Here is a 26,458-nt window from a genome sequence, read left to right as displayed (position 1 = left end):
TTCCCCACAAAATTATTGGCTTCCTGAGAACAGAGTCCTTCCTGTCATAGGATTATAGATTTAGAGCTAGAAAACCCAGAAGAGACCAAAGATGCCACTGAATCCAACTCCTTCATTTTATACATGAGAAACAAAGAGGTTAAGTGACTTGCAATGCAATCCATTTCATTTAGCCTAAATTTTCCTCTTGGCAACTTTCACTCCCATGGTTCCTAATTTTGCTTGCCCTGGACAGGACGAGTACAATTCCTCTTTCTTAAGATAGCCTTTCAGATACTTGGGTAAGGAGAGCTATCCTAAGGAGCATCCTTAGAGTCTCCCTTCTTGGTTCCAGCTGACCAAATATGCTGGCTCAGCATGTGAACATGTTGGAGGTGATGAACTCCCTGGATACTTCTGGCCAGGTCGCGTAGCTCAGTGCTGAAAGATATGGGCACTTTGAAATGATAAGGAGATTCCTGTCCTTGGCTACAGAACTAGATAAGGCGATAGAAGACTCAGTGGACCTTTAAGAAGAGACAGTTTCCAACCTGGTCTCTTGTTTCAAATCTCCTGTGTGGCAAGTAGTATATTCTGTCTCTAGACTAGCCATGAAGGTTGCTGCTCTTTCACTCTACCCTACCACTCATCAGTCACAGCGTATGAAATCAACTAGGTAAGCTTGTGCCTGAGTCTTTGGCTGCCTTTTCTACCTTGCATGGCCCTTCCTAAGTATGTAATCAAACACCATTCTTAAGGCAGATGTGCGAGGTTGAACTCACTCTTATGGATTCAAGAGGTCCAGAGGTCCCGAGTCCCGTTGGTGACAGGAGGAGTCCCTGTTGACTATCCCAACACTCCAACCACCAAGAAAATGATTTGCATAAGGCTGGCTCATTTTTTTTTAGGCAGTTGGGGTTAAGTGACTTGCCTAGGGTCACACAGCTAGTAAGTGTCAAGTGTTTGGTTTGAGGCTGGATTTGAACTCAGGTCCTCCTGACTCCAGGGCCAGCGCTCTATACACTGCACCACCTAGCTGTCCCCCAAGGCTGGCCCATTTTAACAAATATGTGTATGTGTGTACATATATATGCGTGTGTACATGTATATACACACACATACACATATATGTACATACATATATGTGTGTGTGTGTATATATATATATATATATATATATATACATACACATATATGCACACACACACAGAGAGGAACATTTGAACAGTGAAAAGATGAGATGAAATGTAAAGTGCCTAATTAACAATTCCACAAACTGCCTTATGTTCTAATAATAATAATAATAATAGCTAACATTTATATAGTATTTACTATGTGCCAGGCACTATGCTAAGCACTCTACAATTATTACTATCTCATTTGATCTCCACAACAATCCTGGGAGGGAGGGAATTGCTTTTTTTTTCTTTTTTGCTATTTTACCAATGAGGAAACTGAGGCAGACAGTGATTAAGTAGCTTGCCTAGGTGCACACATTTAATAAATGTCTGAGGCTGGTTCTGAATTCAGTCTTCCTGACTTCAGGACTGGCACTATTCACTACGCCTCCTGAGAGAATATAATAGTAGTTATCAATTAAGTGATTGAATAGTGTTTTAAGTCATTCTGTCAATGCATGTTGTGAGTCTTCTATATCTGTTATCCTGGCTTTTGTGTATGGGAAATAAATATCCCATAGCTGATTTATATTTTATATTGATTACCTTTCTACTCTTTTTTTTTGGGAGACCGAGACATGAGCCCACACCTAAACTTTAAATAATTGGTTCCCGCAGTGCAAAGGTGAGAATGGGGAGGACAAGGGGCTAATATAAGCTGAAGAGTATAAGAAAAAGAGCCTTGTCTCATTTTTTCATTAGAGCCTAGACTCCCCAAGTTCTAAGCATGATAAGGACCACATATCTGGATCTGGAACAGAAGGACCCCTCAGTGAGGAAGGAGACAGGCTCAATGCCTCAGCCCCTTGGGTCCAGCAGGTTTCTACTGTTCCACTTGGAAACAGCAGATCATGTTTCCCCTAAGTCTTCTCTTCTCCAGGGTGAACATCTGTGGTTCTTGCTCTAATGTTCACCAGAATCCTAGAGGAATCAGAAACCACTGGGCTGAGAGTCACAGCGGCTCTACAGTCCCAGTACCCAAGACACAAACAGAAGACTCACAAAAACAGCCCCATTTTAACTAACACAGTGACAATGACTTTTTTGTCCCATATTATTTGAGCAGTTTGGGAATGGGTCGTTGCAGGGCTTTTGTTTTGTTTTGAGTTTACGGTGGAAAGCTTCCATCCAAAAGTGTAACCCCTCCCAGAGTGCTTCAGATCCAGGGCTCTGAATGAGACACCCTTTACTCTCATAGACTTAACAAAGAGCCCAGAAAGTATCCCAAGGGCAGCTCTCAGATTCAAAGCCTAAGCTGAGCTCAGAGCTAAACACTTTGGGGGAAGGGAGAATGAACTCTCTATCCTGGGGATATAACTCATTTTCTCCTTTAAAAGACCTAATTTCCTTTGAGGCAATCACAACTATGATGCTAGAGAATTACATAGAAATCCCCAACCAAAAAAAAAAAATAAATCCCCAAACCCTAGCACCTACCTCTCTGGCATAACCCAAGCAGAGATGCTCATTGGCAGGCAAATTCTGTTTCCCCAACCTGCATAATCAACTTTAAAAAGAGGAGGCTTTTTTTTTTAAACTAGAGAGAGTGCCAAGGACCTGCAAGGAGGAAGGAAGATCAAAGTGAGGACTGATCGATTCTGATTATGTGCCTCAATGCCAAAAGATTTCTGGTCTGATCTGTTTGGAAACCCCAGAAATGCCACTTTTCTACTAATGTGTTACCCTGCTGTGCATTTTATAAGATAATTCAGACCCCAAAAGAAAATCGGTTTACTTAGAGACTTAAGTTTTCTCAGTCAGACTTGGAAGAGAAATATATGTTTGGCCTTTGTGGCAAAAGTATTGGCTCTGAAGAGGACCCAGGTTCAAATCTCACCTCCGATGTTTACTACCTGGGTGACTTTGGTTGACAAATAACTTAAACTGTCTTGGGCCTCAATTTTCTCAACTGTAAAATCAGAGGGTTGGGCTAGATGGCCTCTTTGCTCCCTTCCAGTTCCTGGCCACTGGCTGGCCAATGGAGAACAAGCTTTCCTGGAACAGTTAAGAGTCTGGATTTGAGCCACACAGATGAAAAGTCAAGATAACTTGGTGCTTATATACAGCTAGCATTGCCCAAACTATCTGGTCTATGCTAGCAAAAAAACGAGAAGTGAATTATTTGATAATGTTAACAATAGACCCTAATTAAGTACCTAATATATGCAAGACACTGGGAAAAAAACACATGCTCTATGCAAGATTATAGATAAAGATCAATCACAGGATCCTGCATTTAGAGCTAGGAAGGGCCTAAGAAGTCATCTAGCCTAAGCTCTTCATTTTACAAGTGAGGAAACTGAGGCCCAGAGAGATGAAGTGACTTGTCCACCATCACAGGTGGCAGAACTGGGTCGTCAACTCAAGTCCACTGATTCCAAATTCCAAATCTAAAGACCTTCTGCAGTTACATACCCAGTTCTCAAGGAGATTTACAATTTAATGGGAAGGGATGGGAGAGAGAGGGAGAGAGAGAGAGAGAGAGAGAGAGAGAGAGAGAGAGAGAGAGAGAGAGAGAGAGAGAGAGAGAAGAGAAAGAGAGAGAGAGAGAGAGAGAGAGAGAGAGAGAGAGAGAGAGAGAGAGAGAGAGAGAGAGAGAGAGAGAGAGAGATGGGTCAAGTACACAAATAACTAAGAGATCAAAGCAAAGGAGTCTAGAAGAGTTCTGGGAAACATCTAAAGAAGTAAAGCTTACTTTCACCCAACAGAATGGGAAGGCTTCCAGGAGAAGGAGTAAGCACCTGCATTGGACCTTGAAGAAAAACCATTCGATTTTTCTTGGAATGGAGTGGACTTCCTCCAAATCTACCTCTTACCATAAGTTGGCTGGCTTAGGGATCTGATGCTCCATGGATGGGTGTCCAAGGCAGTTGCTACTCTCACCCACCAACAGGAAACTCAGACCTCGCCCTCCCCCAGTCACTGTCCTCCTCCATCGACCTTTTCTCTAACACATTTCCTCCAGTATCTGAAAACATACCAGTTGCTCTCTCAACTTTCCTGCTACATGCAGAACAGACTCCATGCCTAGTTTTTCCATCCCAGAATGGGGATAAGACTTTCTCCACTTTCTAAAGAGCCTCCTGAACCTTCTTTAGGTACTCTGCTGGACTTTCCAAGTTTCTCAAATCGAAAGCCTGTACAAACACTATTTGCCAACTAAATGATCTGGGATTAATTCACTTTATCAGGACACCTAGAATCAGGCTGGCTTTGAGACTCCCAGGGTAAATGGTAGAAATACATTTGAGTTGCATTAGGTCTTGAGGCCAAGGCAATCTTCCTGCCTCCCCCACCTGCTTCCTCTACCCCTCCCCACCCCCCCACACACACTTAGTTCTGCTCTCAGCAGGCATCACCGCATGGGGCCTGCCCCAGTTCTACCTCAATAAGACAATGGGATTAGGCCCTCTGGAAACAGCCAACCAAAGAGACTTTAACCTTTCACATACCCGGGGGGCAGAGACACTCAGGTAAGACTTCTCGGGTTTTCCGGTGCTTGGCCAGTCCTTCCAACTTCTGAATCGAGAAGAAGCAGAAAAGACAAAAGAAAAAAAAATGAGTGAGTTCTTCAGGGAAGAGAAAACAGAAAACAAATTGACTTAGCCAAAGGTTTAGGGGTTTCTTTTAAGACAATGTTTAAAAGTTCATTAAATTCCATGGGAAAATTTGGAGTTAGGCACAGGAACAACAAATCATTACTAGTCAGTCACCGAATAGGACTCGACATGTTTTCACTTCATTTCAACATTCTCACATACCACACTGTAGCTAAAAATAATACTGTAAATCAGGAAAGATGAACATGGGTCTGGCCCAGGCTGGCCAGAGCCACCTAACAAGGAAGGGGTTGTGATATGAAGCCATGATGAATGAGAAGGGAAGGAGAGGAGCAGGTCACCGAGTCAGAGAGGTTCTTACATTGGCGAATCACTGAGCTTGCTCTCAGGCAAGTTAACTTTGCCTCTCTGGGCTTCAGTTTCCTGATCTGTAAAATGGGATGATCATGTTTGCACTACCTACCCACAGGATGTTTGTGGCTAAAGTCTTGGAGAAGTGCGAGTGTTATAGTGCTCAAATTCCAGCTTAACTCCCTATGTGACCTTGGGCTCAACCACCCCGGCTTCAGTTTCCTCATCTGTCTCTGAGGTCCCTTCTAAAACCATGATCCTATAGAAATATAGGTGCATAGAAATATTACTTGTGTTTGTATCTACACACACACCCCCCTCAATAAACCTATGATCTCCATTGATGAGAATATTCACAGAGCTGTTGCTAGAAATTCTGGCATCTGTGGAAAATTCATTTGTGGGGAGCACCAGGGAGGGAGTTATGCTCACTCCTGTGCTATCACTCCTCAGGTAGCCTAGAGATGGAGATCATTGGAGCTGAGAAACCTGAGGGCCTGTAGTGGGACAGGACAGGGTTTGTTTCAAGGAGAAGTAGCTGCTGAGTGGTGATGATGGCAAAGGGAAGACAACATCAGGAACAAGAAAACAAGCCCCTACTTCCTCCTGGCCTTGCTTTTCAGGGGTGTGAAGGAAGGAGAAGCCAACCTTGGAGAGAGTGCTGAGATATTTATTATCTTCAAGAGGAAGCAAGGCTTTTAGTGAGCACCACAAGATGAAAATATGTAAGAGGAAAAGATCTAAGGTCATAAGATCATAAATCTGGGAGGGACCTTGGATATTAGGGGGAGGCTGACTTCATTTGACAGAAGAAGAAACTGAGGCCATGAAGATGACCGTTCTCAAGGTTACACAGGCAGTAAGTGACAGAGCCAGGATTTGAACCCTAAAGTCAGATATCTTTCTATTGTGGCACAGCAGAGGAAGGTGTCAGAGGATATGGTGGAGAGGGAAAATGCAGAAGGACAGTGACTGGGGGAGATGAGGGCTGAGTTTACTATTGGTGTGAGAAGGAAAGATGGTGGAGGTCCAGGAGGCTGGAGGCTGCCTTTGATCTATCTCAGCTAATTCCTGAAAGGGCATGTCCCTAAGACAGCCAACTTATGGTAGGAGGTAGAGATGGGAGGGAGTCCACTCCACTCCATGAAAAGTTAGCAGTGGAGGGAGAAGGCCTAATGGCCACAGGGCCAAGGAGGGAGGGAATACAGTAGCAATCTCAGGTCTGACAAGAGAAGGTGTCTCCTTGCTTTGTCTCCTTGCTCTCATACCCTATGCGTATCCCCTATAAATCTTCCATAGTGGGTCTACCTAATGTATTGGGGGACGTCCACTAAGAATGTGTATATGTATATGTGTATATACAAACACATGTATCCATATGCATATCTGTATATTCACACACATATTATATTCATCATAATCAGAAAGCATCTGCTGAGCCATTGCCTAGAACTTAATAGAACCCCAGTACAAAAGAAATCTATACAGAAAGAATCTTAGAACCATGGAATCTCAGAGCTGGACCAGGACTCAGATAACCACTAATCCAACCCATTCAGGGATTCCTTCTCCATCAATGGAACCCCACTGCTTACCAAATACAATGGAAACTCAACCAAGTTTCCATGCCCCCCCACACACAATTAGTCTCCCACCTTCCTTTCAAGCTTATCACACACTACTTCAAACACTACATTTCAGCCAAACTAGACTCCTGGCCATTGGCCATCATCAGATTCCTCCTGCCTCTCCCAATCTCTGTTCTTTCACCCAGGTCAACCCCTCATGTTGGGAATGTTGTCACACATGCCTTATCCACTGAAGTTCTTTTCTCCAATTTTCTTCCAATGCCTTCTTCAATAAAGGAGGCTATCAGAGATTCTGGAATCTCTTACCACAATCTGGAGCCCTCCTATATGCTTATCAAAGTTCACATGATAGCTATGCCTCCATTTGTCTCGTATCTGCCACACATGCCCCAAAAGGCCAGAACAATGGGACAAATCTAAGAGGATGAAATTTAATAGAGATAATGTAAAGTCTACACTTGGGCTTGGAGCAGCCGGAGTCAGGAAGACTCATCTTCCTGAGTTCAAATCTGGCCTCAGATACTTACTAGCTTATGTAACCCTGGGCAAGTCACTTAACCCTGTTTGCTTCAGTTTCCTCATCTGCAAAATGAGCTGGAGAAGGAAATGGCAAACCACTCCAGTATCTCTGCCAAGAAAACCCCAAATTGGGTCATGAAGAGTTGGATACAACTGAAATGACTGAACACACTTGGGTTTAAAAACATCACCTTTGCATGTAATGATGGAAGAGATAACACAGTTCAGGATGAAAAAAGAGTCAGGCGTTTTAAGTGGGCACGATATGTGTCAACAGTGTGACAAGGCAGCTGACAAAGATAATGTGGAACTTAGACTTCTTCAGGAACGACAGCAAGCCTGGTGTTGAGAAAGGAGAGGTGTGAGTTCTTCTGTCCCCTGCAGTGATCAAGGCACATCAGAAGGAGTGTCATCCCCCCTTCTGGTCACACCAGTTTAGGAAGGGGATAGGCAAGCTGGGGTGCATTCACAGAGGGGTGACCAGGATGATGAGGGTCCTAGGGAACCTGTCATCAGAGGATCCTTTGAAGGAAGTAGGGATGTTTAGCCTAGGAAAGATAAGACTTAGAGGGGACATGATAGCTGTCTTCAAGCATTTGTTTTGTTTGGCTCTGGAAGGCAAAATTAGGACCAATGGAGAGGAGCTGCAGAGAGGGCCAGCTTCGGCTGGATGGAAGAAAGAGCTTCCTAATAAATCCAAACTGGAAAGAGCTGCTTTGGGAGATAGTGGAATTCTTATCACTAAAGGCCTTCCAGCAAAGGTTGGATGAACCCTTATCCAGTCAGGTTGGACTCCCTGTCCCTTTTCACTCTGGGGGTGCAATGATTCCATGAGTTTAGGCTTCCCAAAATCTGGGGCCATAACTTATTTCATTTTATTATGTGTAGAACCTAGAACAGTACATTATACACAATGCCCACTTAATAAATGTTTTCATCTAAAAAAAAACTAAATTGGATGAAATTATAGCCTCCAAGATAGGGCAAGTCAAATGAGATAACAGATCTTGCAAATCTTTAAGCTCAATATAACTGTTAGCTATTAGTATTATTATCGTTATCACACCTCCCCACTCTGAGCCTCTGCTTCCATCTTGTCTCTTCTACTCCCACCCCCACTACAACACCTACAATTCTTTCCTGGAAACTCAGCAAGCACACGGTAAATGGTTGTCCTGTGTCTAAGTAGGTAGGATTTATCCATACTTCAAGGCTTAGCTACAGTGTCAGGAAGCCTCACTTGGCTCCCAATGACCTGGCCCTTCTCCGAGTCATTCATGTCTCTTATTAGACACTGATGGTAGACTTCTTGGAATGTTTAATTGGGAGAGTTTTGTCTCTCAAACCAGACTATGAGCTGCCTTGGTGGCAAGGACTTTCATCTTAAATTAATGGTGTTTCATGGGACTACCACATCCCTTCCCCATCTCGCCACCTTTTCCCTCCCCATTACCTGTCCGTCTCATCCATAGACTCAGTCCCTTTCTTAAACACATTGGATGGAAATATGTTTTGCATGACTTCATATGTATAATGGGTATATTTCTTACCATCTCCATGGTGGGGGGAGGGGGGATTTGTAACTGAAAATAAAAATAAGGATGAGGCACAGGCCCTTGGCTGGATGGAGGGGGGTCAAGCCAGGCTTCCTGGAGGAGTTGGTATTAGAGCTGGGCCCAGAGGTAGGGGATTTCAAAAATGTGGCTGCTCCCTTTACCCATCCCACACACTCTGCAGTTTAGGAGGCAAGTAAGCTTCATCAGTGTCTGGGGCTCCAAACAAACTCATTGGCCTGTAGCTATCTTCTGGGCACAAGCTCGTAGCACTCAGCTGAGCTGGGCCTCAGACCCACCCTGGAGTCAGTCAGTCAGTTAGTCATATTACATTATTAAGCACTTTCTATGGGTCAGGCACTATGCTAAGAGCTGGGGATAGAAAAAAAGGCAACAAACAGTCCTTGCTCTCAAGAAACACAAGCCTCAGAACACAGACCCATTCAGAGCCCTTCCTAATCTCGCCCCTCCAGTCTTTTCCAGTCTTCTTACACCTCACTCCCTAACACAGACTCTTAGATCCAGTGACCCTGGCCGCTCCTGGCTATTCCTCAAACAAGACCCTCCATCTCTCAGCTCTGGGTATTTTCTCTGGCTGTCCCCCATGCCTGGAATGTTCTCCCTTCTCTGGCTTCCTTTGAGTCCCAACTACAGGACACCTGCCCTAACCTCTCTTAATTCCAGTGCTTTACCTCTTTTAATTATTTCCTATTTATCCTGCATATAGCTTGCTTAGTATATATTTGTTGGTGTGTTTTAGACTGTGAGCTCCTTGAGGGACTATCTTTTCCTGCTTTTTGTATCCCCATTGCTTAGCACAGTGCCTGGCACATAGCAGGCACTGGTGGCACAGTGGATAGAGCACCTGGGTCTGGAGTTAGGAAGACCTGAATTCAAATCCAGTCTCCAACACTTACTAGCTGTACAACCCTGGGGAAGTCACTTAACTCTGTTTGCCTCAGTTTCCTCATCTGTAAAATGAGCTAGAAAAGGCAAAGGCAAACCACTCCAGTAACTTTGCCAAGAAAATCCCCAAACGGGTCATCAAGAGTTGGACATGGCTCCAATGATTAAACAACAGCAAAAATTGATTGATTGACTCACATCTGGTCAGCCATTGGTTTCCCCTTGGCCTCAGCCCTACCCTGAATCGAAGTAGACCTTCCTCCCCCACAGCCCCTCCTCCACAATCCACATCCCAAACCAGCTACCAGGGACTTCTAAGTGAATTCTTGGGTTCGTCTCAGAGAAATCCTTTATTCACACTAACCCACAACTTCCATTCTACAAATTAACTGAAGATGCCAAAGAGATGCATGCCACATTTTTTTCTATTATGTTCCCAGATTCTAAAACAGATTTTATGTGTCTTTTAAAAAATAATAATCATCTAGCTTTACTGTTTGAGGTCACACAAATTCCCTTTGGAAGGTAGTGCTCTACACTACAAGGTCTGAATAAGCAATTTCTTACTTAACCAAAGAATTTGCTGCTAAAGTAATGAATGGTCTCTAGCTATCACTATCACATCTGGGCTACCCTGCTAGGAAATGGCTTTATCAGGACTGATATGGAACACAAGCTCCCTGGCTTACCTCTCAGTTAAAAAAATACATATATTTTGTTTCAACTTAAACAGTCATTAACAGAGGTAGCATCAGCCAATTTGATGTGAGTTTTGTTTCTACTCTTCTGCTTGACTCGGGTGCCAACTAGCAAAACTCGGAAGACATATTTAAATCCAAAATTCAATCCCACAATCTGTCTGATTAATTTTTTGTAAACATGATTGCAAAGCTTCCTTTGATCAATGATGAAGCATCTCCTGACAGAGAGGTGATGGATTAATCTGCAGAATGAAACACCTGTTTGGGGTCATCTCCGCTTTGAGAATTTGTTTTGCCTGCTTATGCTTACTGGTTACCAGGGGTCTGTCTTATTTGTGGGGGGGGCAGTGGGAGAAAAATAATTAGAAAAAAATAAAAGAAATGCTTCCTCTCTTTTCCATACATCTATCCATGGATCTGGCCCTGTTCCTTCCAGCTGCAAACAATGTGGCCTTGAATTCCCATATGCAAACAAGACAGCATTTCCCAAGAGCAAATACAGGCAGAAGCTCTGAGAAAAACATCCAAAACTCTGGAAAAGGTCCTTTCCTAAAGTCTTCGGATCTGTATGTCTTTCAAAAGTGAAACAATGAGGGCTAGAAGCTTGAGCTTTCCCAGTGGGATCATCTCAGAATAAAAGAGAGATGGGTCAAGAGGAGATGGAAAGGGTTTCTAAAAGGAACACTACTTTTAACTTAAAAACTTCTCAAAGACTTGAAAGCAGTTGTGTCTGTAAGCAGAAGTGCCTGGCATAATGTTATTATCTCTGGCTAAGACAAAATCCATACATAAAAGATTGTATCCCAGCTCAGGGTGCTAGATAGAACTGCCCTCTTACTGTTCTTCAAGGCATCTGCTGGAAGGGACCTAATCTAGCAGAAACTCTTTGATGCCTGAGCCCCAGAAAGGCCAAGTGAGTTGCCCAAGGTGCCATGAGTAATAAATGGCAGCAGCACAGCTCTGCCTCTGTAACCAGTGCTCCTGAGGGTGTACCACACTGCCTTGGCTTTTCCCCTTCTGGTTTCAGTGACATTTTCTTGTTGGAAGAAGCCCCTTCTTTCCAGGGAGTTGCACTCCCCTAAGACTGGGTAGAAATAGCAATGGTTACTACTTCAAGAAGCATGGAAGCAAGCATATGAGCACGGTCAAGAACCTTTAAGTAATAGTCACTTGGACTAACTGGAGAAGCCACAACCAGATCTTTGATCCAGATAACTCACATCAAGAAGAGACTGAGAACCAGCCAGCAATCTCTCTCTCTCTCTCTCTCTCTCTCTCTCTCTCTCTCTCTCTCTCTCTCTCTCTCTCTCTCTCTCTGTCTCTGTATCTATCCATTCATCTATTCATCCTCCTCTGGAGAGAAAGAGCTCTGAAATTTAAAAATAGAGACATCACTGATAAAAAGCCAGGAGAAAAGTGACAGGTATGGAAACCAAGAAGTTTTCCAAACCAAATACACTTTTTTGGGTTAAATTTCTAGCTCTAACCTACCTTCCCAACTTAACTCCATATAAAATTTATTCGATTATGTCCCACCAGAGGACCTACTAATCCTACCAAACTTACAGGTTGGTCCCCTTTCTAGGTCTATCCTTTCCCACCTCCACACACCACATGCTATGTCCCCATCCCTGGAAAAGATTCTCTATCCATGTCAGTCTGTTGGAATCTTTCAGTTCCTTCTCAGACCCAGATCAGAAGTCAACGTCACTCCATGAAAATTGCACTGACACCTCGCCTTGCCCCAGATCCTAATACCCAATCTTACTCCATGCTACATATTTACCGCATTCTAATTCATAATACATTACATCTATTAGTCCTGTACTAGATTACAAACTCCATAAGGGCAGAATCTGTATCATTTTTCATATTTGTATCCCCAGCACTGAGCAAATGTATTGTATAATCTCAGAACCTCAGGGCTGGAACGGCCCTCAGAGACTATCAGAGATTATTACTGAGCAGCAATACCATCCACAACTTCCCCAAGGAGGCGTCATCCAGTCACTCCTGAGGGAGAGGACAGAAACAGCACTTCACTTCAGAGGCAGGGTTAGAGATCACCCGAGAAGAGACCTGAAGGGCCTAACTCCCATCACCTACATTACCACTTTCCTAAGGGTTTTCCTGAACCCTAATGCTTTCCCAAGGAAGGTTGAAGGTGATGCTGCTTGCAGTAAAAATAATCTGTGTCATTTTCCTACTGCTTTCTAAAACCATTTTCCTTACATAATGCTATGAGGCACGCAAGGTTCAGAAAAACCAAATTATTTACTTGGTCACACAGCCAGGGATGCAGTGGAATGAGATAAAAGACCCGGGTTGGAAGCCTGGTTCTGTTACTTACTACCTAATAGTGGGGGTTGAATCAGGAATTGGGGAAATCAACTGAATCACATTCACAAATAGAAATATTTTCCTTGTTTAATAATTGTCTTGCACTGTGGTAACTGCTTCACCATTCTATGCACTTTTAATGATGGCAGGGCTTACCAATGATTAAAGGCTCCACATCTTGCTGGCCTTACAGCTGCTACAGGGGAATAAATATTTTCCAGGAATCTTGAGGGGTAGGAAGAAGGTAGGATTGTGGAACCCAGCTCCCCAGAGTCTTGGGCAGGCCACCAGGGGGTTTCTGTGGGTCAGCTCTTTTACTGGGGCAGTCTAATTTCATTCAAAACCTATAGCACCTTTGCCTTTAAGTATCCACACCCAAAAGTCATTGCCCACCCTCCACCCACACCTACTCTCAACCCCAAAGGGAATGAATTGAAATATGTTTGAGAAAGGAACACCCCAGTAAGTGGTCCAGACTTTCTAAAAAGTCATAAGAAAAACTTTTTTTTCCCTTTCCTTCTCTTTGTTGAATTTTGGAAGCTAAGGAGAGAGGAGAGAAAAGAGAGTGTGCCAAGGAGTAATTGGAAGGAAATTTTTTTTGGATTTAGAGCCAGGAAGTTAGGGGGTGTGGAAAGGGGGGAGAAAGAGGAGGGGGAAGGGGGAACGCCACTATTATTTATACTTCAGCTCACGCTGTGGCTTGGGCTTCAGAAATAGACGTCTTTATTAAAATGTATACAGTAGAGTAGTTCTGACAGATGACAAACTGCTGGGGGTGGGGAGCCCAGTTACACTCAGCTCAAAGTTATACTTTGTTTTAACATCTATAGGCAGGGGGTGGAGAAGGGAGACATCTGTACTTTACCCTCCTCTCCCAAAGAGCGTTTCTGCTCCTCAGGCTGATTAGTCTGGACAACGAAAGGCTAAGAGGCAACAATCGATCCATTGTCAAGGGGAGAATGTCCAGCTCTGTATGCAACAACTAAATATTGCTTTAATCCTCGCATTAAAATTTTTACTACAGTATGAAAATTACGCGCCACGGCTGCCGCTGAGGAGTGCAGGCTTTGTTCCCGGCTCGCCTCCCTCCAGGTACTAGCGCAGCAATGCCTGCCAGGGGAGGGTAGCCAGGGCCAGACTCTTAGCAGCGGAGCCTCGCTTGTGGTTTCCATTTTTTAACTCAGTTTGGGCAGGGTTTTGCTTTTGTTTATTTTTGGTACAGATCTGTGATGCCTTTAAGGCAAAAGGTTTCTTCCTGGCAAAACAGATTAAAGTCTCAGAGCAGTCATTTATACATAGTTTTAGAGTTACCTAAGCTTAAATGACTTGCCCAGGGTCACACAGCCAGTATGTGCCAGAGGCAGAATTTGAATCCACATCTTCCTAACTCTGAGGCTGACTCTCTAGCGGCCATGAGATGCTACCTCACGTTTAGTTTCTGTTCATCATCACACTTAGATGGCTCATTTTTATCCAGTGTTTTAGCACAGTGCCCAGTCAGAGTAGGCATTTAGTAAATATTTATTGACTGACTGACTGTTTCAATTTGCCCATCTTCCTACAGTCAGTAAGAGACTGGGTAATTTATGGGAACCCAAGTTTTCAGGCAGTTCTTAAGGGATCATAAGATTATAGATAGGATTTAAGAGCTGGAAGAGATATTAAAGATCCGACCACCCCATCCCTCATTTTACAGATGAGGAAATTGAGGCCCAGACATGTGAAGTTTCCTGCTGTGGTTAAACAGGTCATTATGCTGAAGAACTGGGATGGGAATCCACGTTTTCTGTTGGTTGAATCCTCAGCTGTGCTATGGTGGACTTCCATGGAAAATACTCAATGGACCCACTCTGAGGACCTTAAAGTCTGGTTAGGGAAAGCACATTGAAAAGGCTGCCTAGGCTGGACAGTATGAGGAACATTGCGGTGCAGCAGAAACACAGCATTTGTTGTTGTCATTTAGTCATTTTCAGTCTGATTCTTCGTTGACCCCATTTGGAGTTTTCTTGTCAAAGACACTGGAGTGGTTTGCCATTTCCTTCCCCAGCTCATTTTACAGATGAGGAAACTGAGGCAAACAGGGGTAAGTGACTTGCCCAGGGTCACACAGCTAGTAAGTGTCTGAGGCCAGATTGGGACTCAGGTCTTCCTGACTCCAGGCCCAGCACTCTATCCCCTGTGTGACCCAGCTGCCCCTTTTGAAAGACCATTGAAACAATTTAATTCAATAAGTATTTATTAAGCACCTACAATGTAGCTCTACTACTTATTGGCATTGTGACCTTAGGAAAGTCACTTAACTTCTCGTAGTCTCTATAAAATGAGGTTTGTCTAATCAAACTCTCAGGTCCCTTCGAGCCTCTACAGAAATTAATACAAGTGGCATACTTTTACCAAGAGACAATAAGGGAAGGGGAGGACTTATATTAACATTGGCTACTGACACTTATCCTCTATGTGACCTTGGGCAAATCATTTAACCTGCTAGAGTCTCAGTTTCCTTACCTGTGAAATGGGAGAAGGGGTAGCTTTTTGTGGTAGATGAATGGAATGGAATATTATTACTACAATGTAAGAAATGATTAATACAAAGAACAAAGAGAAACACTGGAAAATATTTGAACCAATGCAAAGTGAAGTAAGCAGAACCAGGAAAGCAATATACCTAATAATCACAACAACGTAAATGGAAAAAATAACAATAAAGCCTTAATACTACATAATTAAATGAGCTTGGTCCCCCAAAGAGAGATGAGAAAATATACCTGTCTCACCTTTTTTAAAAGTGGAGGACTATGGGTATGGAATATTTAATATACTCTCAGAGTTGACTGACATTTTGGTAGTTTTGCTGAACTGCTGTTTCCAACTCCCTTCTTTTTTTTTTCCTTTTTTACTTTTTGTTACCAAAAAAAGTCTCTTTGGGAAAGGGAGAGATATATTTGGAAAAGGAGGTGATATGAAAACAAAAGATCAATTACATTTTAATTTTAAAGTGAGCAGATTATACTAGATGACCTCCAAGCTCCCTTCCATCTCTAAATTTTTGGTTCTACAACTAAAACTTCACTAAATTGGGGTGATGATAGACAAAGACATTTTTTTTAATGTAGACTCCTAATAAGTCTCACGGAAATAATAACCACAAGCATCACCTTCCAGTTGGAGGGAAACAAGGGTATGTACATTGGGATAACTTGTCTATCTAGCAAAATCAGGGTTTGTGCCTATGCTGGCTAGAAACAGCTTCTAGAATTCCACCTTCATTATAAACCAGAGCTATAAACAAAAATCAGAACTGACAAACCTTATGTTATCCAGATTCTTCTGTCCTCTGTTTCACAAAGTTTAAAGGTACAGCCCTTGACATCCATTCATATTAAATGCTTCGACAAGTCTTTCCTTCTGTTTGGAACTCAATTACTCGGTCTCTCTGTATTGGCAGCTTCCCCCAGTCAACATCCGAACAGTCACAATAGCAACTTCCCACACTCCACTAACCCCAGCACGGGGCTTTTCAGCTTCAGTCCGCGGACTGTGTACATTTCCCATCAAAAGGCATTCACTAAAGAATAGACAGTAAGAGAACTAACTGCCATTCTGAGGAACTGGTCTCCTGCCCATTGGGAGATACCCAAAAAGTGAGCCATTCAACCAGAAGCACCATCTTTTCCTCAAGTATCCAGCCTGGAGGCCCCCAGAATCATCCTGTTTTAAAGGCTAATAACACCTCCTTCTTAGGGTTCATGTGGGGAATCAAACAAAATGATGTATATAAGGTATGCTGCTAACTTGCAAGCAGAATATAAATGTCCCACTATTATTACCATTAGTTTTCTCATCTTGTTCAACAGAAACAATCCTGGAGCAGATCACTGTCTCAGTCTTTTATAATTAGTCTTCTATGGATTCTATGTTCTGTGGCACAAGTGGGTTGGTTTGTTTGACAGTTGAATGATAGAAGGTAAACTTGAGAGAAGGGACTGTTTTGTTTTGTTCTTGTGTCTCTAGCACCTAGCCTTATGCCTGGCACACAGTAGGTGCTTAATAAATGCTGGATGTTTAATTGATTGAATAAAAGCATTAAACTGTCAGCTCATCTTCTGTGGGATCATTGAAAGCATCCTCAGTACAACTCTAGTAACAGAAAGTATGATGAGAATGATTGATCTTTTCCTCATCCCATTCCTATATGATTTTGATTTCTTTGACTGAGTCTCTAAATTTTGAGAGCTTTTCATTCTATGCATTTCAGAGATGACAAGTATTTACTAGGGTAACAGTCATTAAAAATACTGTTCATAAGTTTTTATCAATCAGTGTTTTATCTGGAAAATTGTGGGTAACAATAGTTCAGGCTGTGTTAATGCTCTGGTACCAGGACAGTTTAAGGGTTGAGATCTCTGGAATATTTTGAGCTGTATTTGTAGGGTGGGGATTTAATGGCTGTCATTCCATGAAAGATGTCAAGTTTCTGATGTATGATTCTAGCCTCTAGGTCATGTCTTGTCAGTATTTTGCAGGTATGAACATTTTTTAATGCTATTATTTTTTGTTGTTGAATCATTTCAGTCATGTCCAATTCTCTGTTGGCCCCATTTGGGGTTTTCTTGGCAAAGATACTAGAATGGCTTGCCATTTTCTTCACCAGATCATTTTACAGATGAGGAAATGGAAGCAATAAAGGTTAAGTGACTTGCCCAGGATCACACAGCTAGTAAGTGCCTGAGGCCACATTTGAATTCAGGATTTCCTGATCCCAAGCCCAGCATTCTATCTATTGACTACCCAGCTGCCTCTATCATTATTATTATTATTAATTCTATTATTACTACTACTACTACAATTACTATTATTAGGGTCTGACTGCAAAAGCTTTGGCCGCAACATTCAATTCAATTCAACTAGCATTTAATATGCATCTGTGGTCCACAAGGCCCTAGGTTGGGGGCTGGTGAAACAAAGACCACAAAAAGGATAGAATCCCTTTCCTGGAGGACCTTACATTCTGCTAGAGAAGTGGACAAACAGATATAGACAAAAAACACTGATTTATTTGGGAGTCAGAAGCACTGAGTCCCAATCTTCCTCTGGTGCCTGCTCCCTGTGTGGCCTTGGGCAGTTATTTCACCGGCCTGGGCCTCACTTTCCTCATCTGTAAGAAGTCGTTGGCGTAGGTGGCCTCTGAATGTGGTCCAGCTCTAAATCCCTGACCTTCTGACCTCAGAATATGAGGAAGGGTCATGACTGAGCTCTCAAGTGGCTGGCGATGTTGATTGGTTTTTCTTACCTGAGATGGAATGTCAGACTTGGAGTCAGGGAGAGCAGGGTTCAGATGCTGCCCCTGACACTTCCTAGTTATGTGACCTCATCTAGAATCTGGCTATAGTAAAATGGGTACAGCACCAAGCTCCCGGGGCTGTCGTGAGACTCAGATGATGTCAAATGTTTTGCAATCCTTTAAATATCTTATGATGTCAGCTACAATTGTTATTACTCGTTACAAGGGGAGAGCAGGGTTAATCATGAAACTGATATATAAATGAAACTAAAAAACAATTAAATGTGCATCTCTAACAACCTTTTCCTTTCCTTTCGGGGAAACAGTATAGCCCAAATATTGGGGCTTCTAATTCAGAAGACCTGGGTTCAAATTCTGACTAGTTCACTTTCCAGCTGTATAAATTCTTCCTTTTCTCTGGGCCTCAGTTTCCTTTTCTGTAAAATGAGGTTGGTCCAGATGGTTATAAGGACCCTTCCAGCTCTGGCATTCTATATTTCTATTGTTCTTTGAAAAATCAACCTCTACTTAAAAGCACTAACAACTCTCTGTGCTGAGAGGCCCTAAAAGTGTCCCCTGCAAGAGCAGTGCTTAGGGGAGGGATGCGGAAGAATAAACAGGAAGTCTTTCCGGCCCAACCAATAGGCTCTTCAGCCTCAGAAGGAAGAGTATCAGAGATGTGTTAGCTAGAGGCGTTTTCACTCCCCAAGCACCATTTCTGGCTTCTACCCCCAGTAGAATTCAGACTTAAGAATGTCTCTTGAACAAAATTGTGGCTTTTTAACTCACATTATTCAAAAGTTAATTGTTACTCTTTTTCAATAAAAGGGAGACCAGATTAGAGATTATAATAGCTACAGACAGACTTTAAACAGACTTGCACTTAAGGAAAGACCAATTACCATCATCATAATTATTGTTTTTCACATTTGTATAGTGCTTTTAGGAATACAAAAAGCTGTCCTCACAATACTCCCAGGAAGTCGGTATTATTAACTCCATCTTATAGATGAGGAAACTGAGGCTGGGGGGAAATTAAGTGACTTGTTCAGGGTTGCATTGGTAATCCCGATCAATGGCTATAGGAGCTCACTGATGTGTGTCCTCCCTCCAAAGGTTACTGGAACCGAGACTTCTGGCTCTAAGACCATGCTTTACACTACACTATACTGCCCTTCAGCTGTCAGAGAATTGAGAAGTGATTTTTGAATGAATGGACAGATGAATGAATGAGAGAATTGAATCAATAGTTCAAAAGGCCTCTAGAAGCTTTTGATCAGTTCTGAACCTCTGTGCTGCTGGGCAAAGAGACAATGCCCAGCAATTATAAAATCTTCAGGTAGACCATTTGCAACAGGAACAAAAGATGAAGCTAAAAAGCTACTGTGCCCTAAGAACTGATGAACTGGTTGGCTTTAGACAAACACCGAGAGACTTGCATGAAATAACGAAGAGTGAAATGAACAGAGCCAAGAGAATATTGGATACAGTAGCAGCAATGCTGTTTGAAGAGTAATTGTGAATGACTAAGCTATTCTGAGTAACATGAATATTCAAATCAACTATGAAGGATCTATGAAGGAAGATACTGTCCACCTCCAGAGAAAGAACTGATATATGGAAGCGTGTATTATACAGTTCCACATATATATTTATATCAAATGTTGGCCTTCTCTAATGTGGGGTAGAAAGGAGGAAGAGAGACAACTAGAAACTCAAAATTTAACAACAACAACAATTCTTGAAGCCATAATACACAGGTATCAGAGGAAATTGATTCAGAGGGAATGCAGTGACAGTGGTCAAGAACAGGCTTGAACACGCTGGAACATTAGCTTTGACATGAAAAGCAAGTAGAGAGATGGTTTCTCTTCTCTCTTCAGACTAAGACTGGCAATGACCAAGCCAGATTCAGCGATCCATTAAATGATGGTGACCAGCCCCCATTTCCCTGGTCATGAGTCATCAGTGTGATACAGCAAGCAAAAAAGCAAACTCAATCTTCACAAAATCATGGAATTGTCAAGTTGAAAGTCAGCAGCCATCCAGTCCAACCCATAAGAAAGGCATAACTTCCAGGAATAGGGAGTGACAGTTCCACCATATTCCACTTGATTTTATCTGGAATATTGTGTTCAATTGTGGGAGCCACAGTTTAAGAAGGGTTAGCATAAGCTGAAGAGGGTCCACAGAGGGGTAACCATCATGGTGAAGGACCTTGGGTTGGATAAAGATAAAGATATCTGATAAAGATATGTATGTGGAACCATACAATACACACTTCATATATCAATTCTTTCTCTGGAGTCGGACAGCATCTTCCCTCCTAAGTCCTTTGTAGTTGAATACTCATGTTACTCAGAATAGCTTAGTCATTCACAGTTACTCTTCAAACAATATTGCTGTTACTGTATCCAAGACTCTCTTTGTTCTGTTTATTTCACTCTTCATTATTTCATGCAAGTCTCTCCATGTTTTTTCTAAGATCATCATTTCTTATGGCACACTAGTATACCATCACAATCACAGACCACAACTTGTTTAACCATCCCCAACTGGTAGGTATCCCTTCAGTTTCCAGTCCCTTACCACCCCACAAAGAGAGCTGCGATAAGTATTTTAGCACACGTAAGCTCTTTTCCTTTTTCCCAATTACCTTGGGAAACAGACCTAGTAATGGTATTGCTGGCCAAAGAATATGCACAGTTTTATAATTCTTTGGGGTCTTCAAGAATTCTAAGGACTGACATGTAAAGGAGGGATTATATTTCCAAATCCTCTCTTAATTCTAGTGCCTTCCCTCTGTTAATTATTTCCTGTTTACCTTGTATATATCTGTTTGTATATTGTCTTCCTCATTAGAATGCCAGCTCCTTGAGGGTAAGGACTGACTTTTGCCTCTTTTTGAATCTCTAGTACTTAGCACAGAGCCTGGCACACAGTAAGTGTTTAATAAATGTTGATCAACCTCCCAGGAGTATTGTAAAGACAGTACCTTGTGTTCCCATGGACCAGATGGTCTAAAAGACGAAGGTATTTGGTGTTTCCTCTAACTGGTCTCAGTTTCGGCAGCCCTGAGCCTTCTTCCTCTTGTTTGATTCACAGTCTCTCTTACAAACTAAGAATACCTACTTTTTAGAAGTCATCCTGCAAACCATTGTTTGAAATCAGTTTAAAATAATAATACGAATTGTTTCCCATTTCTTTAGGGCCTTAGGATTTACCAAGTGTTCTTATAATACCTCTATGAGGTAGGTAGGACAAGTATTGTAAATCCTAAATCACAGATGAGGAAAGTGAAATCGAAGAGGTGAGCTAAGTACTTGGCCCAGGGTCCATTAGTTACGTTTGAGCCTGGATTAGAGAGCACAATCTCTGACTCCTTCCACTATACCATATTATGCCTCTTACATGGCTTCCACAGGTGTCTCCAAAATGCTTGGGAAAATAACATGTGACTGCATATGGGCTCATGGCAGAGCATGTGTCCAGGAGCTGAGCAGACTAGGCAGGAACTCTGAAAAATGGATCCATCTTGGATAAATTATTCAACCTTAATTCATGTATTTTCATGAATTTTTATCACTCTGTTGTTACATGAATGTAACATTACATTATTAAAATGTATGTTTCTAACTAAGAGAGTCAGAAGATATGGGTTCAAATTCTGCCTAGTCCAGATGTATGAATTTAAGGGGGGAAGAAATATAGAAGGGTACTAATGTTGACTGGGGGGCCTGTTTCTGCTATTAATTCATTTTGCAACCTCAGGTAAGTCACGTCTCTCAGGTCCTCAGTTTACTCATCTATTAAATGAGAGGGCTTGAATAAAGTTCAGCCAATCAATTAGCATTTATTAAGTGCCTATGTGCCAGGTACTGAGGATAGAGATATAAAAGTAAGACAATCCTTTCTCTCAAGGAGCCAACATCGTAGTAGATGGAAGTTCTCTGTAAAAACTCTTGGCTCTATGTCTATGTCAGGCTTATGAGATTAGAAATTTCTCCAAGACAGGGTCCTGGGAGTCAGTGTTTTCTCTATCTCTACATAGGTCTGGTTCAACCCAGAGGTGTCTCCAACCGTAATTCCCGGCTGGCTTCTCAGAGATCCCGGCGATCATCGCTCAGGATAAACATCACCCCTCAAATGCCCAGACCTTCTGACCCAGAGATTCCACTGCTAGTCATATACCCCAAGGAGGTCAAAGACAGTAAGGAAGGGCTCATCTACTCAAAAATATGCAAAATAGCACTTTTGTGGTAGGAAAGAGCAAGAAACACTATAGGTGGCTATCAACTAGGGGAATGAATCCAGGAGTGGAGAACCTTCGGCCTCCAGGCCACATGGACTGAATCCAAACTTCACAGAGCAAATCCCCTTCATAAAAGGATTTTTCCTGTAAAACTTGGACTCAAAGGGCCGCACTTGAGGATCTAAACAGCCACATGTGACCTCAAGGCCGCAGGTTCCCCACCATGGCATAAGCTAATTATGGCACATGAATGCAAACAGAATATTACTGTACCATAAGAAATTGTGAATATGAAGAACTTGGAAATGCATAAGATCACATATAACTGTATGCAAAATGAAGAAAGTAGAAACAAGAAAACAATATACATAATGACTATAATAATGCTAATAGAAAGAACAACTATTAAAAAAAACACACCCCAAACCTGAATGCTATTTAAGTTTAATAGCCAAAGTTGGCATTTGAAAAGAGACATGAAAACATACTTTTCTCCCTACTTTGCAGAAGTGGGGGTTAGGGGTGTGGAAAATTGCATGTACTATCAGACTCTGTTGATATGGTGATTAGTTCCACTGAACTTTCCCCCCCCACTTTCTTTCTTTATTCTGTTACAAGGAATGGCAAGGAAAAAGGATATAACTGGAAATGGAGGTGATACATAAACAAAATATATTGATAAAACTTTCAACAAATTTAAAAGATAGATAAATGTTACCCATTCCCCAGTTATTGCTACTCTTACCTCCAGAAAACTGAGTGTTCAGGAAAGAAGAGTTCTTACCTATGACCTCTACTTCTTGGTTCGACATCCCCAAGGATGGTCACTCTCAGACCTGAAACTACTGGACTCCTCCTTTTTATTTGCATCCCCAGTGCCTGATCCTGATCTTGGCAAATTCCCCTCTATTATTCTAAGCTCTTCTTCCCCTTCTTCCAGTACGTCCCTCATGAGCCTGAGCTTTGGACTTTTCACTCCTTCTTTCCTGCTCTTCCACTTCATCTTGCTCTGGCTTTCCATGTTGACCTTACAAAAGAACAAGGCAGCATCTTCTAGCCTTAAATCTCTTCCTGCCTTGTCCTCTCAAGATCCCTCCCTTGTAAATCCCCAACCCTGGGTAACTCCCACCATCTGCCTTCTCCATTTCTGTTTCCAGGCTGCCACATTCTGCTAAAGGAAGTCATGAAATTGATTTGACCAGGTCCAGGCAAATTCATGTCATCTAATTTGAGCTGGGCCCTCACTGCTCCATTGCAATCCATCTCTGATTGACACCCCAGGACACTCACTCCAGCAGCTGTTCCAAACTATTTCCTCCTTCCTCAAGCTCCCAGCTGTACTCTCCTTCCCAAAGATACACATCATCCCCCAAATTATGCCTTTGATCCCATGCCTTCTCTTGACTCCAGGACCTCTCATTCCCAATTTCTCTGTTCTCTACTGGTTCCTTCCTTTCTGTCTACAAATACACTTAGGTTAAAAAACATTAATCCATAAAAAGTAGTATTACTACTGTGGGATGAGTAATAGATTTGGAGTCAAAGGCTCCAGGTTCTAATCCTACCTCTGACTCTTACCATAGGATCTAGGGAAAGTTACGTAACTTCCCTAGGCCTTAGTTTCCTCATCTGTAAAATGAGATTAGATGGCTAGATGGATAGATGGCCTCCAAGGTCCCAATATGTAAAAAACAATATTCACAGGATCCTGTCCTTCATACCACTACCTAAATCATCTTCATAATGAAGAGCTCTGACTGTTCAGTTTACCCCTCTGTTCAAAGACCTTCAGGATCTGTCTACTCCCCATGAGACAAAATAGTAAAATTATCAGCCTAGCATTTAAGTCCTTCTACACTGGATTCAACCTGCCTTTCCAGTCTTTGTTGTTGGGTTCATGACTCCGTTTGGGGTTTTCTTGGCAAAGATACTGGAGTGGTTTGCCATTTCCTTGTCTAGCTCATTTTACAGATGAAGAAACTGAGGCAAACAGGATTAAATGACTTGACTGGGGTCACACAGCTAATAAATGTCTGAGGCCATATTTGAACTCAGAAAGATAAGTGTTTTCGACTCCAGACCCCATACTCTATCCACTGGGCCACCTGGTTGCCCACTTTTCAGCCTTATTTCACATGAACTCTCACTTTTTCTATGGTCCCACCTAACACAGACTCATATTCTGCTTTCTCCCCAACAGAGAGTTCACTTCTTCCACAAGTCTAGCTACTGAAAGCTTTCTGTTCCTTCCAGCTTTCCCCAGCTCAGTTGTCACTTCCTCCAGGAAGCACTCTTTGATCCCACCCGTCCAGCTTTAGCCTTAAGTACTGCCTCTAGAGTCTGGACCAGGGGTGAGGAACCTGTAGCCTGGAGGCCACATGTGGCCCTGTAGGTCTTCAAGTGTGGCCCTTTGACTGGGTCCAAACTTCACAGAACACATCCTTTAATAAAAGGATGTGTTCTGTAAAGCTTGGATTCAGTCAAAAGGCTGTACCCAAGGACCTAGAAGGCCACACGTGGCCTCCAGGCTCCAGGTTCCCCACCCCTGGTGTAGACAAACCTAATAATTCTTTGCCCCTACACACTTGGAGTTTTTTGGCTTTGCACCCTTGTTCTAGATGTTTTCTGTGTCTAGAATGTCCTTTCTACCCTTCTTTGCCAACCGAATTCTTATGCATCCTTTAAAGCCCAATTAAAATACAACCTCTTTTAGGAAATCTTCCTTAATCTCCAGGGAAATAATGTTGGGCCTTTTTTTTTAACATAGCAATTTGTTTTACATCTTCCTAATGCACTGATCATGAGATATCTTACATAGAGCTACCTGTGTCTGAGTCTTAATTCCCCTAATAAACTGAAAGATCCAGGTTGGCAGGAACCCTTTCACCCGAACACTATCTAAACTCTAAAATTCTAGAGCAGGCCTTGCCCAGTGCTCTGCACACAGTAAGTGCTCAACACTTGCTTGTTATACCTGTTTAAAATACCTCTCTTGAAGCCTAGCACTGCGTCTTGAATTCCCCAGCACTTCTCTCTTAATAGCGCCCAGCTCTTCACGCACGCGAAGGTTTTTTCCTCCTTCCCCAAAGAAGGTGCTGCTGCTCCTGGGAGAGGTCAGGGCTCTTTCTACTCCTACAGTTGGGGCCAAGGGGGAGGCGCCGGACGACAGAAGTGCTCGGTTCATTCTCACCGCGAGTTGGGGTAGAGCCCGAGCCAGAACTCAGGCGTCTCACCTCCCCACTGCCCCTCAGGAGTCCATGGAACCTGTCCCTGAAGTGAGGGGGCTGACAGAGAGCACAGCTGGAAGACCTAGGTTCTAGTCTCGGTTCTATGTGTGCCCTTGGGTAAGTCAGTTTCCCATTTATAAAACTGCCCTCAGTTTACCCATTTATAAAATGCCCCACCAGACGACGGCCAAGATCCCGTCCAGCTCTAAGATACCCTGGCTGACAGGGTCTAGACCCCGGCCCCAGGGCAGCCACGGGACACTAGACGTTCTCTCCTGCCCCCAGCAATCACCTCGCTGCTGGAAGCCCGCTTCCCACTCCCCCCAACCCCTCCTCCCCCAGCGAGGAAGCTCCTGGTCCTCCCTGGGCCAAGCCGGACTCACCTCCGTCAGGAGCCGCTCCAGGTGGGGCTCGGCCCAGGAGATGAGCGCGCCGGGCGCCTCGGGGGGCCCCCAGCCGGCAAGCCGCTGCCGCTGCTGCTCCTCTTCGAGCGCGGACACCCTGCCCTGCAGTTCGGACGCCTGGGCGCTCAGCAGCAGGCAAGCAGCCACCGAGCCCAAGGACAGAAGTAGGCAGAGCGCGCTCAGCGCCAGCGCCGCTGCGCCACCACCCCACGCGGGACACGCGGGAGTCCCCGCGGGGCTGCCTCTCCGGGCGCCCGGCTCCCACGCGCCCATCGAGCTGCGGGGACGGAGGGGATGGGAGTCCGCGGCGGGCACTGGCGGGCAGGCGGGAGGGCGCGGGACAGTCACTTAGTGTAGGCTCTGCTCCGGTGGGGCTCGCTGAGGGGGCACCCTAGGCGATGGAGATGGGACTGGGGGCTGAGGGTCAGCCTTGGAGCATTCCCCAAGTGCCCAGGTTTTGTGCTCTCACTGCTCGAACCTCCGGGAGCCGAGGAAGGAGCTGGGGCCCATCCGCTGTCGGTGTGGAGAGTCACTAGGCTTTACTAGGGGACTCGCTACGCCCTCCTACCCAACTACTTAGCGGCCACTTTCCGCAGTTTCCTCTATGCAAATAAATCC

The 26,458-nt window shown here is 43.4% G+C and overlaps 1 protein-coding gene across 1 annotated transcript in view; it reads right to left on the bottom strand.

Moving 5' to 3' along the window:
• Positions 1–26,458, bottom strand: part of COL23A1 (collagen type XXIII alpha 1 chain) — a 469,247-nt gene extending 442,789 nt beyond the window's left edge. Inside the window, exons 1-2 of the mRNA XM_020998825.1 lie at positions 25,820–26,458; positions 4,610–4,676 (exon numbers count right to left, since the gene is read on the bottom strand). Of these exons, the coding sequence (XP_020854484.1) occupies positions 4,610–4,676; positions 25,820–26,113 (361 nt within the window). The 5' untranslated portion in view covers positions 26,114–26,458. The remainder of the gene's footprint in view (positions 1–4,609; positions 4,677–25,819) is intronic.

Source organism: Phascolarctos cinereus, unplaced genomic scaffold (assembly GCF_003287225.1).
Source record: "Phascolarctos cinereus isolate Bilbo 61053 unplaced genomic scaffold, phaCin_HiC Scaffold_2;HRSCAF=192, whole genome shotgun sequence".
NCBI classification, from domain to species: Eukaryota; Metazoa; Chordata; class Mammalia; order Diprotodontia; family Phascolarctidae; genus Phascolarctos; species Phascolarctos cinereus.
The sequence above is the reverse complement of the archived record's forward strand: the minus strand, read 5'-3'. Positions and strand labels throughout refer to the sequence as shown.